This window comes from Podarcis bocagei (genome assembly GCF_964188305.1).
Source record: "Podarcis bocagei genome assembly, chromosome: Z".
Lineage (NCBI taxonomy): Eukaryota > Metazoa > Chordata > Lepidosauria > Squamata > Lacertidae > Podarcis > Podarcis bocagei.
This window is the reverse complement of record NC_138140.1, coordinates 2,334,969-2,349,967: the sequence shown is the minus strand read 5'-3', so window position 1 is coordinate 2,349,967 and position 14,999 is coordinate 2,334,969. Positions and strand designations below refer to the sequence as shown.

The 14,999-nt window shown below is 46.8% G+C and overlaps 1 protein-coding gene, 1 long non-coding RNA gene and 1 pseudogene across 3 annotated transcripts in view; 1 reads left to right on the top strand and 2 right to left on the bottom strand.

Moving 5' to 3' along the window:
- The window catches only part of TTLL11 (tubulin tyrosine ligase like 11), a 72,814-nt gene extending 62,708 nt beyond the window's left edge, over positions 1-10,106 (bottom strand). The window contains exon 1 of the mRNA XM_081179735.1: positions 9,613-10,106. Coding sequence (XP_081035861.1) covers positions 9,613-10,014 — 402 coding nt within the window. The 5' untranslated portion in view covers positions 10,015-10,106. The remainder of the gene's footprint in view (positions 1-9,612) is intronic.
- The window catches only part of LOC308579117, a 522,075-nt gene that overhangs the window by 400,263 nt on the left and 106,813 nt on the right, over positions 1-14,999 (bottom strand). The gene's annotated exons all lie outside the window — the stretch shown is intronic.
- On the top strand, positions 1,558-4,774 carry LOC308579053 (tigger transposable element-derived protein 1 pseudogene; annotated as a pseudogene). Its single transcript, XR_014013424.1, has 2 exons — positions 1,558-1,771; positions 2,704-4,774. The product of XR_014013424.1 is annotated as a tigger transposable element-derived protein 1 pseudogene (transcript).

Genomic DNA, 14,999 nt, shown 5'->3' with positions numbered 1-14,999 from the left:
TGCCTTCCACCTCTGCCCTTTCCTTCTCCCTTCTGCTTCCCTCTAAAGCAGAGACAGGGAATGAGGGGCCTTCCAGATCCTGTTGGACTCCAAGTCCCATCATCCCCAGCCAGCGCTGCCAACCGTGGGGGATGATGGGAGTTGGAGTCCCGTGACTTCTGGGGCCGGGTGCTGCTGAGACCCTGGCTGCTCAGAGGCCTTTATCCCACCGATTGCCAGCAGGAGAGGGGCTGTTGCCTCCTCCATGTCCTGCCAGGGGGGGGCGTTCCGTGGAGGCCCCCAGCGCGGCCCCTGGGAGAAACTCTGCTCTTCTCACGACCGTGGCGCCATCTTGGGCAAGGTGTGAAAAGAGGGTGCAAGATATTTCCCTCTGGTGCAGAAATGCCGCAGGTGGCAGGTCCAAAGTGCTCAAGAAACAAAACCACTTTCCTAAAACAACGGGGCCAAGCTAACTAGAATAAATAAGTCTGTGGCCCAACAGAGGCTTGTGCGCCACAACGGGCCTCATGCCTGACCACTGGGCATGCTGGCTGCAGGGAGATGGAACCAAATATTACTTGGGAGAGCTGCAGATTCCCCACCCCTGAAATAAATAATTCGATCTTGCTTGTGATCTTCCATACGTTCTCATGCAATCATGGGTAATCAAGGGGGCAGCCAGCGATTTGAGTGTTGTCAAAGACATGAGCAGGAATTACATTCATGGAATTACAAAGCTGGAAGGGACTCGCAAGGGCCATCTAGATAGTCCATGTTCCTACAATGCAAGAATCACGGCTACTGATGACGCAACAGCCACTGACCACAGGAAAGGCAGCCAGGCTTCTGAGGCCCAGCGAGACTGGAGAGGTCCAGCCACAAGACAGCTAGAATGAGAACCATAATTAAAAACACAGGTACAGATAAAAGGAGGAAGGCAGGGACAGAGAGGAAGAACAACCCAGGCAGGGGGGCCTGGAATGAGGGCAGAGAGCCAACAAGACCAGGGTCTGCCTGGCAGAAACACCCAATGCCAGGGCACTGATGACAAATACTCCTTTCCTTTCTATTTTACTATTCCCCAGTAATCCTGAGATAAGCATTTATCTGTTGACTTCTATCTTAACCTGAAACACATCAGAAATAACCTTTATAATCTTTTGCCAATATTCCTTTACACAAATACACTCCCACCACATATGTGCATATACCCCTAACCACAATGCCAACACTTAGGACTCAATCCTTTAACTATATATGCCAGTTCTATACTATTTCAATAAGAAATTCCTACTTAATTCTTTATATTTATCCATTTTTATTTTATCTATACTCTTTGGCATAAAATTATGATATTAGCTGGTACACTTGTTATTGCATTAGGATGGAAAGAAAAAGATAAATGGACAATGGAAAAACGGAATTACTATGTTTTTGAATATACACAATCTGATATATTTGAACAGGTAATGACGGAAGATACAGTGGTGCCCCACAAGACAAATGCCTCGCAAGACGGAAAACTCGCTAGACGGAAGGGTTTTCCATTTTTTTGAGCTGCTTCGCAAGACGAATTTCCCTATGGGCTTGCTTCGCAAGACGAAAACGTCTTGCAAGTTTGTTTCCTTTTTCGTAAAACCGTTAATACCTAGGGTGCATTGCTTGAAGAGGTGCAGTTGCGACTTGACTTCGAGGAGCAACTCATAGCACACGGTGTGGTAGCCTTTTTTGAGGTTTTTGAGGACTTTGCTGATTTTTGAAGCTTTTCCAAAACTTCTTTTGCAGCCGTTTGGTAAGTTAAACTTTTAAAACTTTTGGGGGGGTTTTTGGATTTTGGGTTGGGGTGTTTGGAATTCAAGGACTTGGTGTTGGGGAGAGGTTTGCAAGAATCTGGGAGCTTGTGTGGTTTTTTTCTGCATTTTTATGATTTTTTGTGACCATTGGGGCACTGCTGTTTTTTTTAAAAAAAAATCTGGGTTTGAATTTCTGTGTGGTGGGTGGCTGGGGGAACAGTTGGGGAGGGGTTTGCAAGAATCTGGGAGCTTGTGTAGCTTTTTCTGAATTTTTATGATTTTCTGTGTCCATTGGGCCATGTTGTTTTTTTTCAAAAAAAAAATTCTAAGTTTGAATTTCTGTGTGGTGGGTGGCTGGGGGAACAGTTGGGGAGGGATTTGCAAGAATCTGGGAGCTTGTGTAGCTTTTTCTGAATTTTTATGATTTTCTGTGACCATTGGGCCATGTTGTTTTTTTCAAAAAAAAAATTCTGAGTTTGAATTTCTGTGTGGTGGGTGGCTGGGGGAACAGTTGGGGAGGGATTTGCAAGAATCTGGGAGCTTGTGTGGGTTTTTCTGAATTTTTATGATTTTCTGTGACCATTGGGCCATGTTGTTTTTTTTTTAAAAAAATTCTGAGTTTGAATTTCTGTGTGGTGGGTGGCTGGGGGAACAGTTGGGGAGAGGTTTGCAAGAATCTGGGAGCTTGTGTGGGTTTTTCTGAATTTTTATGATTTTCTGTGACCATTGGGCCATGTTGTTTTTTTTAAAAAAAAAAAATCTGAGTTTGAATTTCTGTGTGGTGAGTGGCTGGGGGAGCAGTTGGGGAGGGGTTTGCAACAGCTGGGGAGGGGTTTGCAATTTCTGTGTGGTGGGTGGGTGGCTGAGGGAACAGTTGAGGTTTTTGAAGACTTTGGTGATTTTTAAAGCTTTTCCAAAACTTCTTTTGCAGCCATTTGAGGATTTTGAAGACTTTGGTGATTTGCAGCCATTTCGTAAGTTAAACTTTTAAAACTTTTTGGGGGGGTTTTGGATTTTGGGTTGGGTGTTTGGAATTCAAGGACTTGGTTCTGGGTTTGAATTCCTGTGTGGTGGGTGGCTGGGTGCTTTTGAATTTTTTGGGTGTGAAGCACTGATTTCTTTTTCTTTTTCTGAGTTTACGAAGCTAGGAGCTGTGCTGCCATGGGACCCAAGAAGACTGCTGCTGCTGCTGCGGAGGCCGGCGAGAGGAAGAAAGAGAAGGTGACGCTGGAAATGAAGAAGGAGATTATCCGGAAGCACGACGGTGGAATGCGTGTGACAGACCTCGCCAGGGAGTACGGCAGGAACCCATCGACCATCGGCACCATCCTGAAGATGAGGGAGAAGATCCTTGCGACTGATGCAGCCAAGGGAGTCACCAGGATCGTGAAGAACCGCCCAGCTGTTCTGGAGGAGGTCGAGAAGTTGCTGCTCATCTGGTTAGAAGAGAAGCAGCGTGCAGAGGACACAGTGACTGAGGCCGTGATTTGTGAGAAGGCCAAGGCCTTGCACGCAGACCTCGTCCGGGAACAGCCAGGAACCTCAGGCGAGCTAGAAGTCTTCAAGGCAAGCAGAGGCTGGTTTGACCGGTTCAGTACAAGATCTGGAATCCACAGCGTGGTCAGGCATGGAGAGGCTGCCAGTTCTGATGTTCCTGTGGCTGAAGACTTTGCATTGGAGTTCCTGGAGGCTGTGAAGACGGAGGGCTACGTTCCACAGCAGGTCTTCAACTGCGACGAGACCGGGCTGTTTTGGAAGAGGATGCCCAAAAGGACTTTCATCACTCAGGAGGAGGCCAAGTTGCCTGGCCACAAGCCCATGAAGGAGCGTCTGACCCTGCTCTTCTGTGCCAACGCAAGCGGCGACCTGAAGATCAAGCCCCTGCTGGTGTACCACTCGGAGAACCCATGGGCCTTCAAGAAACACAAGGTCGACAAGGAGCAGCTGAGTGTCATGTGGCGATCCAACAGTAAGGCTTGGGTCACACGTGTGCTGTTTGTGGACTGGGTCAATCTTGCTTTTGGCCCTGCTGTCAAACAGTACCTGCTGGACAACGACCTGCCGCTGAAGACTTCTGATGGACAATGCTCCTGCTCATCCTAAAGGCCTTGAGGAGGACTTGTTGGAGGAGTTCAGCTTCATCAACATCATGTTCCTGCCGCCTAACACCACGCCACTGCTCCGATGGATCAGCAGGTCATCGCCAATTTCAAAAAACTCTACACCAAGGAGCTTTTCAGGCGATGCTTCGAGGTGACTGATTGCACCACCATCACCCTGCGGGAATTCTGGAAGGACCACTTCGACATCGTCACCTGCTTGAAGATGATCACCACGGCCTGGAAAGGGATCAGCCAGAGAAATTTGAATTGCGCTTGGCGCAGCCTGTGGCCGGACTGTGTGGCACCAAGTGACTCTGATGCACCAGAGTCAACAGTGGTGCAGGACATTGTTGCCTTGGGGAGGACCATGGGCCTGGAGGTCACAGAGGAGGACATCAGCGAGCTGGTGGAGGAGCACGACCACGAGCTGACCACCCAGGAGCTGGTCGAACTGCAGGCAGAGGCTGCACAGGAGCAGGCCTCGCTGGAAGAGGAGGAAGCAACTGAGGAACGGCTGTCCTCTAAAGAACTGAGGGACATTTGCCTGAAGTGGAAGGATGTGCAGGCTTTTGCACAGCGGCACCACCCTGACAAGCACGTGGCACATGACCTTGTGAACACTTTTGATACGAGGGTCATGTCGCCTTTCAGGGAGGTGCTGAAAAGGCGAATGAAGCAGCAGACCATGGACAGGTTCTTCAGCAAGAAGCAAAGAGTGGAAGAGGAACCTTCTTCGAGTTGTCCCCCAGAGTCTTAGAAAATGTACTGTACACTTTGTTGATTTTTTAATGTTTTTCTGTCATGTTTAGAAACTTAATTTATTGTTCCTTCAGTTTTTGAAATGCTCTTTACAGTATGTGTGACTTTAAAGAGCACTTAATAAACTCTTGTTGTACCAAATTTGGCTTTGTTTGGACTTTTTTTGAGATTTCACCCCTCCCATACCCAAGAATCTCCTGACCATCTCCTGATGGTCTCTGCTGACTCCACAGAGAGAAGGAGGCGTGTCCTGCCTATCTACTTATTCTGCCCAGCAATATCTCTGTGTGTGAGAGAGAGTCAGTCAGTCAGTGTATCGGAGAGAGTGAGAGTGTTAGAGATCCTAGAGATTAGATTGCTGCTAAGAGCAGCTGCAGACTCTCAGTGTAGCACTGATTTATGCTTAGAATATTCAGCTCTGTATATAGTTTTGTATCATAGTTGTAGTTACAGAATAAAAGGAAGATATTCTACAGAGCTGCTCTCCGAGTGGTTTATACTCTGCAAGACTCTGCAAAACTCTGCTGAGCAACGACTGTATTATTGAGACAGTGAATCCGGTGCTCTCAGCTCTAAGCTGTGAGTCCACAGCACTGTGACCTGTTCCTGTGAGAAAGGAGGTCTCTGGCGGTGCTACCCAGCTCGCCTAGCCCAGTCAGGGTTGAGGTACACGAGTCCAGTTGGCGCACTGGCTCTAGGGTGATGCTGACAAGGAACGCATTAATTGGATTTCAATGCATTCCTATGGGATTTTGTGCTTCGCAAGACGAAAAATTTGCTAGACGAAAAAACTCGCGGAACGAATTAATTTCGTCTTGCAAGGCACCACTGTACATGGGAAAACAAATGTCAAAAGATTGTGAATAAATGGACAAGTTATAGGAATTGGATAGCGCAGGGGGAAGCCAACCCAAGCATCCAAATTAGAATGAATAATCTGTGCACATGGATAAAGATCTGAAGAGAAAACAAGTTTTGGGGGGAGGGGTTAAAAGGGGGGAGGAAGGGGGGAAATTAGGATAAATGAGTAGGGACAAAAGTATATACTGTTATGTATAACTAATAGGAGGAGGATTTTGATGCATGTTATTGTTAATTTTCGGCTAAATGGGTTTTTTTGGGTAAGTTATTTGGCATCCCTGGATGAAAGTGTGATCATAAAGAATGAGAAAATAAATAAAACAAAACAAAACAAAACAAAATACCCCTTTGCTGTACTCTTCTACGGAAAGGAGACCCTCCCCAAAACACGTTGCCTGCATGGCCCAGGGTACAGAATCCTGGAGAGCAATTAAAGTCTCCACTCAGTCAGTTGGCAAAGCTGACGGGGAAGATCCAGAATCGGCGCGATGAACTGTTTCAGAAGGACTGGAGGAAATTTATACTTTATTTGAAAGAAAATTGTAAAAATTTGAAAACGTTTGTAGCTTTAACATGAAATGTTTGGTAATATGAAATTAAGGAGCAAATTTACATATAAGAGGGTGAATGTTAAAAATTGATACCAGGTATATAATGTATGGAGCAGATATAAAGATCTCTTAGTAAGAAAAACACCCAAATGGATTTCGCCAATAGAAGCACAGGCCCCAAAAAGGTTAAATATGGAAAATAAATGGTTGAGATACTCAGATTTATTGTTAGAGGATCAGGAAGGTTTTAAATTAAAACCGTTTGAACAAATTAAAGATAAAGTGAATTGGCTGCAATATTATCAAATTAATGAATTATATAAGATTGATAAGAGAAATGGTTTTGCAACAGAAAAAACCAAATTGGAAACGGAGTTGTTAGATACCAAAGTCAAGAATATGTCTAAAATGTATAACTTGCTGTTGGAGTGGCATACAAAGGATGAACAAGTTAAATCGGTAATGATTGACTGGGCATGAGATGTGGGACATAATATAATGTTGGAGGATTGGGAGAGGTTATGGAAGAAAGGGGTTAAGTTTACTGCATGTACGATATTAAAGGTAAATATTATGAAAATGATGTATAGGTGGTACTCAACCCCTGAAAAATTAGCAAAGATTTATCACAATAATGATAATCTTTGCTGGAAATGTAAAGAAAAACAGGGTACCTTTTTTCATATGTGGTGGACCTGTCCCAGGGTGAAAGACTTCTGGGAGAAGCTTTATAATGAATTGAAAAAAATGTTGAAATATACATTTATTAAGAAACCAGAGGCCTTTCTTCTTGGAATAATAGGTTTGGAATTGCCCAAGAAAGATGTTAAATTATTTTTGTATGCCACAGCGGCTGCTCAAATTTTACAAGAAAGAAATTGGAAAACACAAGAACTACCAAGAGTGGAAGATTGGCAGATGAAGATGATGGACTTTTTGGAGCTAGCCGACCTGACTGGAAGAATCCGCAACCAGAAACAAGAGGAATATCAAGAAGATTGGAGGAAATTTAAGGAAGGACTATTTGAATAAACATTGTAATATAAAAAATTAGAAAGTACTTGAAAGTACTAAATAGGCCTAGGACTAAATTAGGATTTAATTTAATAAATGGGATTCAGAACAGTAAGAAAAGTGAATAAATTTGATTATAATTGGAATATTGCTGTTTAATAATGATATTGGAAAGCTGTTATATTCAGAAACAAGGAAACTCAGAAGGGACTAGAGGAAGTCAATTAACATGTTCATAAGGTTGGGTTTTTTAAACAATTAAGTTCGTTTTTATGGTTTGTTTGTTTGTTTGTTGTTTTTCTTTGATGTATTTTGTGTGTGTGTTTGTTCTGGTTTGACCTTTGGTTGTGCAATGTTTGTTGCAATATTTTACAACTTTGGAAAATTTAGTAAGAATTATGGGGGTGAGTGAGAAACCAAAGGAATGGGGGGGGGGGGGAATTGATACCAGGTAAAGAAGTGATTATAGAAATGCGACGGATTTGTTAAAGGTATGTGGAAGTCAGAAAGAGGTTGATGCTCTTTCTGAGCAATATTTTAAGTTATGGATTTACGAAATGAAAATGAAATGTAATATGGAAAACTCAATAAAAATTATGGTTAAAAAAAAATTAGTCTCCACTCAGTCATGAAGCTCAGTGTGTGGCCTGAGTCTCCTCGCAGGTTTCCCACAGTGGGCATGTGGCTGGCCACTGTGAGAACAGGAGGCTGGACTAGATAGGGTCCCTGTGGCCTGATCCAGCAGGCTCTTCATAGGTTCTTAAAAAATAAATAAAACTAATTAGCGGCATGATGAATGGCTTCAGTACCAGCCAAATTGAGGTGCGTCAATTTTTTATTGTTTCCGCTCTGTTTGCAGGAAGAAGGGGGGGCAGCCCAGTTTTGTTCTTAGGTGCCAGCGCAAGGGTTGGACTCTGCTCTACTCCTGGTCAATGCCTGCACAATGAAAACCAGAAAGGCACCATTTGGCTGGGGTCCATTCGTGCCTCATTGGTTGCCAGCAGTGAGGTCAAAGGCATTGGACGGTGCAGTGATGTCACAATAAGCATTGTACTCATCTAGACATTATGAGGAAAGCAAGGAGAAATTGACCCAGAGCTGCAAAACGCAACACACACCAGGAGGTCCTGGTACGTGTCCAGTTTAGACTTCCCCAACTTTCCTATGCTGGTGGGGACTGATGGGAGCTGGGGTCAAAACAGAGTTTTGAGATAGATAGACCTTTTGCTTGCATCCATCATCCTTGGCCATGTGGCAAGGGGCTGATGTTCTAAACATTTAGCCAGGCCCCTTAAATGCAGAGAGAGATATGTTCCAGGAAGAGCCTGGAGCCTTGCAAAGTTCATTTGTTTACCAGGAAGAAGAGAAACCACATCAGAAAAGTTAGACTGTGTTGCCACTGCACAAAAGAAAACAGAGATCCTGTCTTCAGAATCAGGGAACTGATGCATAATCACAGCTGCATGGGCATCAGTCTTTGCCCAGCCAGTGCCCTCCAGCTGTTGGTGAAGGCTGGCGTACACTGTGAGTTTGCCAAGCCATGGTCAATACAAACCAAGGTTTGTACTTTAACAACAAGCTCTGGTTTCAGATCCTGCTTGGTTGGCTGGCAACAAACAAACCATAGTTAAAAGTCGCTGCGCAGTGTTCAGAAGATCATATAAACCATAGTTTAATAAATCATAGCATGGAATGAACCAAGTCAGTGTTAGCTGAACACACAACGGGGGAGGGGGCAACTGTGGGTATAAGCTTAATTTACTCTCCGCTCTCTTAAATTGCGGGGTGGGGGTACTGCTATCATAGTAGGTGTTTTTGTGTTTTTATACTGCAAACTGCCCTGTGATCTTTGGATGAAGAGCGGTATAGAAATTTAATAAACTAAGAAGAGCCCAGCTTCAGGATCAGGCCCATGCAGCCCAGCCAATGGTGGAGGAAGTTGGGTGCAGCCCACCTGGGGGCAACACCCCTGAGAGGGAGTGACATCATCGCTCCACCCCCCTGGGATGGCTAGCCCCGCCCCCAGGCGCCCAGCTCGCGCACTGCCTCCGCCTCTGAGCAGCTAGCTCCGCCTCTGAGTCCAGCGTCCTGTTCTCACAGTGGCCAACCAAGTATTAGTTTAGTGTCGTTAGCAGCTCTGAGCCCAGCTTCGGCTGGGGAGGGCAGGATATAAATAAAATATTATTATTATTATTATTATACGTCCAAAGTCATCTAAGAGCCAAACTTAGTACCTGTGGGCAATGAGTTGCACAGCAGCGTCCCATTCCCCATGCCGTGCGGCCTGTCCACCCCCAAATTAGGGCGGGGACTTCTACTAGGTGTGGCGGCTCAGGGATGGGCCAACCTGCGTCCCTCCAGCTGCGCCAGGACTCCAACTCCCATCAGCCCCCGCCAGCCAGGCCAACGGCGGGGCATGATGGGAGTTGGAGTCCCGTTCTGCCCGCGGTCTCCTCCAGCTGCGGAGCTGCTCTTGCGTTGGGGAAGGGGGGCTTCCACCCGGGCCAAGGCATGGGGGTGCTGCGTCCTCTCCCCGCGCCCTTCCCCGCTTACCTCTTTCCAACGCAGCAGCTTGAGGCTGCGCTGGAGCGGCTGGAGCGAGGTGCGCGCCTTGGAGCTGTCCACCGTTACGGGTCGCGGGTTCCTGCGCGGGTGCGGCCGAGGCCCCGGAGCCGCGGGACCCTTCTTCTTCCTGGGCGGCGGCTCCTTGGGCGCTGCGCCCCGGCGCCCGGCAGAGCCCAGCCGCGCCACGGCACCTGCCCGAGCCGAGGGCGCAGTGCCAGGGGCTCTTCTTGGAAACGCCGCCGCCGCCCCCTCCACGCCCACCGGCTGACCCTCCGGCCGCGGCGGCAGCGGACCCCCCGCCGCCCCCTTGCGCTCCTCCTGCTCCTCCTCCGCCGCCTTCCTCTCCTGGCGCGCGGGGGCGGCGTCTGCGTCTCCCACCGGCATCTCCATCCTCAGGCTGGCGGCGGCGGCGTCTTGGGCTGCTCGCTCCTCCTCCGTTGCCGGCACTGGGGAAACTGAGCATGCTCCCCGTGGGAGCCTTCTTTGTGGCTTTGTTGCGGCGACGTGCGCGCAACCGAAGAGCCTGCGCGCCCTCAAGCGCAGCCTCCACCTTTTCCCCTTAAAGCGCCTGCCTGTATTAAATATTATTAGTCAGCTCAGTTCCCCATCACCTCCTCTTCCATTTGTTTCTGCCTCAGTTTACCTCGACGCGCTTTCAACTTTTTTCTTTCTGCCTCAGTTCCCCCATGTGTTCTTTTCTGCCTCAGTTTTCCTATGCCTCCCCCCCCCGTCTGCTTTAAGCTTCTCTTAAGTTTGCTTCCACTTCAGTTTCATTCATATTTTTTTTGAAAAAATTCTTCCTCAATTTCCCTCAAGATTTTCCTTTCATCTTTCTCATTTTTCTCCCCCCCCCCATTTTTTTATTGATTTTCCAAATTTGTAACAAATATAACACACAAAGGGAAAAAAATACAATACTAAAAAAACAAACATATAAAAACACCTATTACTTTAAGACAATTTAATTTTCATTGTTAACTGACTTCCCCAAATCCCCTTACTGAGTTTCATTGAATCACCCTGTGACAGCTCTCCAATATCCTCTTTCTACTCAAATTAACTCCTTCAATTTACTATCTTCTTCTCTTTTCATAATTATCTAAATCCATAGTATTTTACAGTTCATTCTTACTCTAATCCTAGGCCTATTTGATACTTTCAAGTGACTTCTGCTTATCTCACGTTACAATATTTAGCTAAATAGTCTTTAAATTTCTTCCAATCTTCTTGATATTCCTCTTCTTTCTGATCGCAGATTCTCCCAGTCAGGTCGGCTAGCTCCTCTTTCTCATTTTTCTGCCTCAGTTTCCCTCATGGGACTTTTTTCCTTCCTCCATTCTTCCTCGTTTTCCTCAAAACTCCTGCTTCTTCATTTCTGCCTCAGTTTCCATCAAGATGCCCTCCTCCCGTTTTATTTTGGTTTTTTGCAGTTTCCCAAACTGTAGACTTCCCCTTGTCACAAATTAAAATAATTTCATTTAAGAATTAAAATAAATGTGGATGTGGGTGACTCCTCACATGCAAACCGATGTGTCTCAAATATCCAGTGTTAGCAAAATCCTAAAATTCAGCCGCTGGGTCTGGCCAGTGCACAGCTGTGCTTCTTTTTACTCAGGAGCAAGCCCTACTGAGTTCAGTTTGGACAATGAAAATGTGAAAAATAATTCTATTGCCTTCAGTTACAGAATGAAAATGTGAAAAATAATTCTATTGCCTTCAAACTGTGAAAAGTATACAGAAAAATGAACTCTTGTTAAGCACCCCAAATAAAAATAATTAAAATGATTAAACTAAAAAATAATTAAAATTTATGGGTCATGCTGCAGATACCTTTTCTGATAACCAAATCCAATTAATAAATAGTTCATTGGTATTGTTGATCTATCTTCCCACCATGCCTGATCAATATCCAGTGTATGCTTAGCCAGGGGAGGGAGGGAGAAGAGAAATAAAACAATAATTTCCAGGGGATCAGCTACATTAGGCTTTTCAGCAAAAGCAACCAAGTCTTGTGTCTCCTTAAAGACTTGCAGATTTATTATGGTATAAGCTTTCATCGATCACAGTCCATTTCATCAGAATGATAAATAATTTCTATTGGACAAAATCAGTATTTTTGGTGCATCTTTAAGTACGTTCTTAGAGGGCTGATGCTAGGAACTGTCTCTTATCTAAGATGCCCAGGCAAGCCTAGGAATAATTCCTTTGCCTGAAATCTTGGTGAGCCATTGGCTGCCAGCCAGTGTAGCCAGTATTGAGCTTGATGGGCCAATTGTCTGACCTAGCATAAGGCAGCTTCCTCTGTTCCATGGCACACGACCTCATGACTCTGTGGAAACTGCTGCTGACTATATATCTATATATATATCTACTGGGTTGGGCCTGAGGAACAGCCCTTTCCTTCCTCCTAGACTGGTCTCCTTCTCTCCTCCTATTTGGCTCTCCAACTCCCATTCACCACCCTTTCCTGTGTGAGGAGGGCATCTTAAGTTCCTTGCCCGGCTGGCTCTGTGTGGCCTTCTGATTGGGTGGGCATCGCATGGGCAGACCCTGACCACCAATGACCGTGGGCATAGCTGTGTCTGTGTCACAATTCCAGGGGAGGGCGACAAATGTTTCAGACTGATATCACAAGGAAATGTCCCAAGTCTGGATGAAAAGCCAAGGTACTGTTTGGGTCCGCTATTCGGACCTGAGCCGTCTTTGCTGCATAAAATCAATAAGAGCCAAAAACAGGGGAGATCCAACAAACCTTTTTTTATTCAGCTGAGCAAAAGAGAGGGCAAACTGTTATGATATACCGTATTTTTCGCTCTATAACACGCACCCGACCATAACACGCACGTAGTTTTTAGAGGAGGAAAATCCGTAGGCATGCCACCCGTAGGCATTTCCTCCATAACACGCACAGACATTTCCCCTTACTTTCTAGGAGGAAAAAAGTGAGTGTTATGGTGCAAAAAATACGGTAGTTCCGTTCCACCTTAAAAGGGTACAGGCATGACTGTTGTGAGTCACATGCCTGTTTACTGCCAGCACAGTCTGCTGGGAACTTCCGGTTGTATATAGCTTTTGTGTTACTGCTGTTTTGCTGGAGACGAAGGGAAGCAGACATGTTTTCCTCTGTTCCTGAACTATGCTGAATAAAATGCTGTACATTATGCTTACACATTTCTCTGTCTGCCTCTTCTGCTGTGAGGTGATTTACACACTCTGCTGACAGAGCGTGCACGGGTCTCTAAACGTATCTGAGGCTCGTGTCGCTGATTGATGCTGTTCCAAGGGAGACCGGCTGCCAACCAGTGGCTGGAACCAGCTGGGGGCCTGCCTGATGCCCCCGTCTTCCCAGCAGTATCCCAACACAAACATGTTCCAAACAAAGGAATGGAAAACGCTGCGCCGAGGAAAAAATTCTACTTTCTTTATAAGCCTTTTCTCTCTCTCCCCCCCCTCATTTCCCCCCTTACGAGGTTCGGGTTCGTTAGGCTGATTGAAACAAGACACTCTGCCTTGAAAGGGACAGTGTCCAGACATAGGGTGGTTTTCCTGAAAATCGCCTAGCAACATTCTCTGGTCTTCACGTGTTTCATGGCTCACCCTCCTAAATTCTAAAGCAGGCAGTGGTTGGTTTTTTTCAGAAGCAAAATGGCATCAGTTAGGCTAACCAAAAAAACAGGACAAGAACAGGCCTCTGTGGCTTTTCCTGAGACCCCATAATGCTCTGCAGCAAAGGCAGACAACACCCATCAGAAGCAGGGAGAGCCTGGGGTTAACCCCCCTTACTAACTCTATCCCTACAGCTGGGAGAAACATCCATCTCAGACCCCATTGAGTCAGTGTGAACCTGGGACCCCCAAAGTACAGCACCCTCAAGTACTTCTGTCCCAATTTGTTATATTTTAAAGATGTATTCATCTTTTGGAGAGTATTTCAGGGGGTTTTGGATGATTGGAGAGGTTGCAAGTTTTGGGGGAGCATTGCCTGCTTTTTTCGCCTTGTGTTCTATTTAGGGAGTTTTAGTCTTGTTTCCAGCACTGCCAGTTATTACCTGTGAACTGGGCATTTTATGGCAGCAGTTTCTTAAGAGTTCCACATTGGTGTGAGCCAATACTGAGTTTGACCAAACTGCGGGAGGCAGAAGACAGGAGTGCCTGGTGTGCTCTGGTCCATGGGGTCACGAAGAGTCGGACACAACTAAACAGCCCCAGTCCTGTATACCTGAAGGAGCGTCTCCACCCCCATCGTTCTGCCCGGACACTGAGATCCAGCGCCGAGGGCCTTCTGGCGGTTCCCTCATTGCTAGAAGTGAGGTTACAGGGAACCAGACAGAGGGCCTTCTCGGTAGTGGCGCCCGCCCTGTGGAACACCCATCAGATGTCAAAGCGATAAACTAAACAATACTAGTCAAGCTGGACTAATGGTTTCGTCTTCTATAATAATATAATAATAATAATAATTTATTATTTATACCCCAGCCACTCTGGGCAGCTTCCAACAAAATATTAAAATGCAGTAATGCATCAAACATTAAAAGCTTCCCTAAACAGGGCTGCCTTCAGATGTCTTCTAAAAGTTTGGTAGTTGTTTTTCTCTTCGACATCTGGTGGGAGGGCGTTCCACAGGGAGGGCGCCACCACCTAGAAGGCCCTCTGCCTGGTTCCCTTAACTTGGCTTCTTGCAGTGAGGGAACCGCCAGAAGGCCCTCAGCGCTGGACCTCCGGGCAGAATGATGGGGTGGAGACGCTCATTCAGGTATACTGGACCGATAAGGCAGCTTCCTGCACCCTAGGCAGCACATAGCTGCAGGGAACTAAAAACTCCCTGAGTCCGGATCAGGCCAAATGGGCCCATCTAGTCCGGCCCCCTGTTCTTGCTGTAGTGGCCAACCAGGTACCCCAACGGGAAACCCTCAAGCAGGGCCCATGCACAACCGCACTCTCCTCTCCTGGTCCCGGGGGGGGGGGAGGTACTAATACCGTAGCCGAAGTTCAGTCCGGAGTCACTAGCAGGGTAGACGATCACTAGATGAGGCGCGAGGTCCGAAATAGGGAGCCGGGCGGGGAAGCAGGAACGCTGGTAGGGCAGCAGCAGGAAGCCAGGCGGGTAACAGGAACACTGGTAGAGCAGAAGCGGGGAGCCAGGCGGGGGAACAGGAACACCGGAGAGTCAGGAGCAGGAAGCCGGGCGAGGAACAGGCACACTGGGAGTGCTGATCTAGGTCTGGGTAAAGCAGGTACTCCACAACGACGTTGCTCCCGCAACCTGGGACCGGGCTGCCTGGCCTTTATCTTCTTCTAAGGCCGGGGGCGGTCCCGGCCCCCAGGAGCCCCGCCTCTCCTGGCCTTAAGGCGAGCACTCCTCCTGGGAGAGACCAG